This window comes from Zingiber officinale, chromosome 5A (genome assembly GCF_018446385.1).
Source record: "Zingiber officinale cultivar Zhangliang chromosome 5A, Zo_v1.1, whole genome shotgun sequence".
NCBI lineage: Eukaryota > Viridiplantae > Streptophyta > Magnoliopsida > Zingiberales > Zingiberaceae > Zingiber > Zingiber officinale.
The window spans coordinates 71,189,573-71,195,986 of NC_055994.1; the positions used below are offsets into that span (position 1 = coordinate 71,189,573).

Sequence of the window (6,414 nt, forward strand, 5' to 3'; positions counted from 1 at the left end):
AAAGTTTGTTATTTTTTATTTTATTATATTTTTTATTTTATTTATTTTTTTCTTTACATTTTCCTTTTTTTATCATATTTTTATCTTATTCGAGGATATTTTGGGTAAAACAATTCCGTTAATCCTAGAATCAAGAAAAACCTCAGTTTTCTAAGGTTTTCCAATTTCGAGTTGCATGCCCCTTTTGCTGACATATCGGGCATGAAACAATATTACTCGGGAATCATCGATTACTTAAACCAAATAAGGTTTTTGTTGATATTCTTTGGATGGATAATCAAGGTTATGGATTGACTTATACGAGTGGGAGATGTTGGTGTTAAGAAGGTGAAAGGCACCGTGTCTCTTCCCCTTCACCTTCCAACCCTTTATCATTCCTTCATTAATGGAGGTAGAGGAAGATGAAGAGTAGGTGTCCAAGGCAATTGGCTAAAGGGAAAAAAAAAAAAAAAGAGATGAGCACCAGAGAGAAAGGAAGAGGTGATTTGCTATGCGCGAGTTTTTGGACAAAGTCAAAGAGAATAAGTTCGTTCTATATGAAAGGTCTCTGTGCAAAGTTCGTCCATATACACAAAATTGAAAGAGGCATGAAAAACATTCAAGATTGGTTTGTCTAATCTCGAAAGAGGGATTTGGTTTGTAAATCATGAAGAACTTTTCGATTTGTTCGTGATCACTCTTCCGATAGCAAGTTCGAAGATTATATTCTGTCATCGATTACGGATCTATAAGAAATCGCTGTAAGTATTTACAATTTTCGTATTTTTATATTTTTTATTAGCTCCTAAATATTTTATCATTACAAATGGTGGAACATTTATAAATATAAATTTTAGATTATAAAATTATATATACATTTTATTATTTCTTAACTTGAGCTCTGTGTCCCGTGTCCTTATTCGTAATATGAAATCAAATGAATTATTTTCATAATTTATTTTTAAAACTTGTTCATAATATCTTTAAAGCCCTTTTTTACTATTGGTCCAACCTTACTAGTTATACTTTGTGCTCTTATCTATTTTGAGACATGGATAAGAAAGATAATAAATTATATAAAACTCAAAGATAGTTTTTCTAGTTATTTATATAAAAAATGATAATTTACCAAATAAGGAAGGCAGTTTTGAGTTTTTCCCAAATCGCATAGGTATTTTGTAATATCCAAATCACGTAGATTTTTATGGGTTAACTTTTCATTTTATCCTTCTGAAGTAAAAACACAAAAGAGACTTTTCTGAACCCCGAAGGTGTTTTCTCGGAAAAAGCAATGTGCATCCGAAGCAAAGACGATGATCAACGAACAGTGCATATAAATTTTAAAGAAACAATGCAGGTGATTTTTCAGGTGAACGATGATTCTCTATCATGTGAAAGGTTTAATTGCATGAGAGTAGGGGATAAACATTGGGCTGGTGGAGAATATTTTCTGATAAATGGTACAGTTTTTTGTTATAAAAAATGTGGAATGGAGGAAAAATCATTATTACAGTGGATTGTCGTTGTCATCGAACTTTGTACATCGAAAAGAAAAGGTAATCCGAGAAAACCTATAAAATGTAGCTTCGGTGCATGATCTTCTCTAGCGACCAGTGCAATGTATAACTTCGACAGTCTTCATAAGTTAGTTGCTTGATGCTTCGAACCACACTACCCCCTCATAACCATGTAGCTCAAAGTGATAAAACTTAGCTCACGCTGACTTTGGCAGTTATCTATTATTATATTAGGGAATGATTAAATAGAGACATAAGCAAACAGAAGGGGCTCTATCAATATAAATTTTTATTCGATAGAAACTTTTTATAGGAACAGATCGGGCATTCACAAGAATAATTAATAAGACTAATTAAAATTATTATTTTTTCTATCAATATAAATCCGATACGGTAAAAAAAGATTCAGAGTTTGAGGAAGATGACTCTGATCGCATTAGTTTGAAAGAGGAATCTCACATGGTACGACAATGCATCTTACACAACACAACAATTTTATATGGATTTTTACTGATTTAGATACTTATCAAATCATTGAAGAATTATACTTGATGGGCTTGGGTGGAAAAAAAATTTAATTAGATTAGATAACATTGAGTCTTAGTAATTGATTCGGTTCTATAGAAATTTTTTATTAGTTATTAAAATAAATCAGAAAGTATATACGTCATAATTAAAAATCGAATCGTAGATATTTGGAAGACAGGTAAACATCCTTACGGTTGTATTATAGTACTGAGGGCTTAATGAACCTCATATAGTTGCAAGATGTTATTGAATCTATTACATAAGAAAAGTAGATGAACATTTGACGAAAATTACTATATAATTAACGGATGAGTGGCACTTTGGAAAAAAAATTATGAATAAGATGTACTTCTAATATTGTCACAATCTAAGGATAATGTGAAAAATTCTCTTAATTTTTAAAATTTTTTCATCTTACTAGTAAATGTTGTCACAAATTTATTTTTAACCCCTCATTGTTTGCTTTTTCGACATGCCCTCCAAATTATTTTATTTGCAACATAGCCTTTCCCGTTTAAATTCTAAAAATTGCACTGGAACGGCTACATTTTAACTAGCCTTTTGGATTTATATAATTTTCATAAAATATTGATACAAAAATAATATTTTGTAAAATAAATATAATTTGAAACTTTATGGTATATTTTAAATTTAAATTTCATAGAAATATATTATAAGAAATGGCTGGGTTCCCCGCTAAACCCCCAAACTATTGTGTAATTCCCACCTGCCCCAATCCCTCCGTTTTTTTTTTTTTCTTTTTCTGTTTCTTTTCCGTTCTTATCCATTCTGCACCGTACTCTGCAGCAGCGAGTCTTCCCATTCCCTCTCCAATGGAAGCGTGCATCCCCTCCGGCGGCGTCTGCGCTTCCTCCTCCTTCGTGACTACGGACCATCCTCTGGGTCGCTGCCACGTTGTCTCCGTCTCCTTCGTTTCCAGACGTAGGGCGGCGCCGCTGCCGTTCGTTCGGGCGGCAGCTTCCTCCAAACCTGGCTCCGCAGCGGGAGTGAGGCCCGCAAAGGGCATCACCAAGCCCCGTCCTGTCTCCCCTGCCATGCAGGCGCTCGTCGGCGTGCCGGAAATCCCCCGCACCCAAGCCCTCAAACTCATCTGGGCTCACATCAAGGAGCACAACCTTCAGGTTACAACTGCCCTTCTTTTTATCTTCCCTCCTTTACAGAAATCCTAGTTTTGTTTTTGCAGGCAGGGTCTTAGCTGAACACGTCCTTGGTCTAGCTATGCACTTTTGTCTTAGTTGTACTAATAAAGATTAAGCATGCAATTTGTCTGTGGCTTTTTTATTTAGTTATGATTGTGTTGATAGTGTGAGGTGAGTTATACAGCGTATTTTCTGGAAGGAAGATGCCATGAGTGCTACAACATTCTTGAGATTCTAATGTGAACAATAATAAGTTGATTGCTAGATGAAGGATAGCACTGCTGCAAGAACTTTCTTGTGCCAGAGATTTGTTGTTGGACAAAGTATGTTTGAGATTCTCTCACTGGGCAATATATTTTTTAAAGATAAATTCTGAGTTGGTATGTTTATGAAGCATTGGTGCATAAGAACATTAGTTTGATTATATTCGTATATGCTTCCGTTTGTTTTGACTTTTCAAATCGAAATAAGCAAGCACGTAGGAGGTGATCTTTGGTTACTTTAGTAATAGGTAGAGGTTAACTGATAGGAAATTTGTATTTGTTTATTGACAGTTCATTATAGTTATGAAGTTCTAGTTCAACTTCAAGTGACAATGCTTCTTTTCCCTTTCGCTTTGCCCCTTACCTTTGTCTTTCATAAGAAATACTTAGATATTAATTTGTATGTCTTTTATATGCCTTAAAATTCATATTTAGCTAATGGCATTCTATTAAACATTAGCTTCTGGAGGTCTACAAGTGTGCCATTAGAATGTCAGGTGACATTCTATGAATCTTAGATGTAATTCCATTATTATGAATTTGTGTTTAGTTTCAATTAAATCATGATAAACCCAGGTAGCCCTGGGGTGACCGGCCCGGCCTCACGGAATTTTTCCACCGGCCACTAGGGTAAATCGGAAAGTACTCGCGGCAAACGACCCAGAAGTTTAGCATTCTTTGGTTGCGCGCTTCACTTGAAGGAAAAAGTCCTATAAATTTGCCATAACTAGGGATCAAATAATAGGTCCTGAGTGACAATCTGGACGTCCTGCCACTGCACTATAGCCCGGGGGCTAGTTTCAATTAAATCATGTGGCAAAAGGCGAAATCGCTCGCCCCTAGCGCCCCCGCCGCACCCGATCCAAGGCCATCACGAGGGAGATAAATCACAGCATCCTGAGCGAGCATGTGGCAGGTGGGGTGAGTTGCACAGGGATCGGGGATTTACGCCCCGACTATCCTGAGTTTCGACCCCGCGACCTCATGTGGCAAGCATCCCACCACATGCCAACTCGGATGACTTGTGGGGTCTAGTTTCAATTAAATCATGCTTTCATTTAGGATGGATTGCTTTGACTTGAATTAGACTTCTGGCAGCCCATTGTAATTGTTCCAGTATTTAGTTTACACTTTCCTGTATCTTTCAGTGTCTTAAAATGCATTTACTTGTCGAAGATATATTTAAAACCAGTTATCTTGTCATCTTTTTACTGTCCCGCGGGACTATGCGTTTGTTATATTTAATGGAATATCATAGTAAAGGGGCTCCTTGTTATTATGTTCTTTTTTTTGCCGATGCATTTGTTGTTAATCTTCTGGTGGCTATGTAGATTCTGCCAAGTTTCTACCAGATACTATTTTTCTATTGGATTAATATATTGTGTTAAAACTTGTTTTGCAGGATCCTAATGACAAGAAGGTAATTATATGTGATGAGAAACTAAAAGCTATTTTTGGCGGGAGAGAGAGCGTCGGGTTTCTGGAGATCGCAGGGTTGATTACCCCTCACTTTGCAAAGTGAGAAGTGTTATTGGCATTAGCTTGTTTTTGGTATATGATGACTGTAAGCTTTTGTTGTAGCTTCTCCACGACCGTTTGTTCTGGTCCTTGTTCGCAGGGTTATTTTGCTATATGCTAGTGACTTAAAATGCTGTTCTATCTTATCGACATAATTGTATGGCCACTCTTCATCCGCTATTTGCTTCTGGGTATCCTCTCTAATTGTCGGCCGGTTAGTTTTGAGTATGACAGTTTCTTTTGGATGTAGATCCGTTACATTAATGGTATCGGTCTCATGTAGGGGTGTAAACGAATCGAATCGAGCCGAATATGTTGAAAAATTTAAGGCTCGAATTCAGCTCGAAATAGGTATATTCGAGCTCGATTCGAAGTTCGAAAAATTTAAAATGTTTGATTCGAGTTCCGTTCGAATTAGGGTTCGGGTTCGAATTCGGCTTGAAATATTCGAACATGTTCGCGAACTATTCGAATTATTACTCGAAAATAGGTTCGAAAGGTTCGAAATTTATTTATTTAATATATATTTAACTTATATTAATAAATATTAAGGCTCGCGAGCGGCTCGAACAATATAATTTGGGCTCGAGTTCGGCTCGAAAAAAAGTTTGAACATGTTCGAGTTCGGTTCGAATTCGATAAATTTGAATACGAATCGAATATTTTTCGAGTCGGCTCGAAAAGCTCGCGAGCCAGCTCGATTCGTTTGCAGCCTTAGTCTCATGGATATGGAAAGAGGTATATGTAGGTACACAGACATCAGGTGCATGGTGAGATAAATTTTAAGTCGTCAGTTTCGAATTATTACACTAAAGATATCATGAGTTCACTATCTGTGCTACGTCCTGAGGACACCTTGCCATTGAATCAGTGGATAACTCGGACTATGACAATTTCCTTTACATTTCTATGATACCTTGCCATTGAATAACAGTGGATAACTCTGATCTTCTAAGCATTAGCTATGGTGATAACATGTGCCTATTGGAGTTGAGTTGAATCTTGTGTTTTCTTTGGATAATTTAGTGGTTAAAACCAACGGCGCCATGGTGGGTCAGGCCAATTCAATTGGAATGTATCCATCGATTAGATTTGAGTCATCTTGAATGATCGTGAACAAATCTACCCGATCAAAATGGCAAATTTGGTTTGTGTCTAAACTTAGCTAGACTGTGTTTGTATGGGCTAATGATTCTAAACATACTTTTTTTAGGGAACAATTTTCAAAAGGAAATGGAAATTTACTTGTCACTTGATACCAAATGGAAAATTTTCAGAATTATTCTATGAATTCAGAAACTCTATGGATATGGCTTGGGAGGTACATAGAAACCCAATAGAAATTGTGTCTTAGCTTTCTACTTCTCTTAATTAGATTTTTCTAGACTAATTTTAAAGGTGATCGTTTGGGTTTCATAGAAATTTTTGTTCCTCCATAATGATCGGTCG

General features: G+C 36.3%; 1 protein-coding gene across 1 annotated transcript; it reads left to right on the top strand.

Moving 5' to 3' along the window:
• The first annotated feature begins 2,790 nt into the window (after positions 1–2,790).
• On the top strand, positions 2,791–5,145 carry LOC121980563 (upstream activation factor subunit spp27-like). Its single transcript, XM_042532653.1, has 2 exons — positions 2,791–3,166; positions 4,850–5,145. Exons 1-2 carry the CDS (start codon positions 2,858–2,860, stop codon positions 4,967–4,969), a joined length of 429 nt encoding a protein of 142 aa, XP_042388587.1. The 5' UTR covers positions 2,791–2,857; the 3' UTR covers positions 4,970–5,145.
• The last annotated feature ends 1,269 nt before the right edge of the window (positions 5,146–6,414 follow it).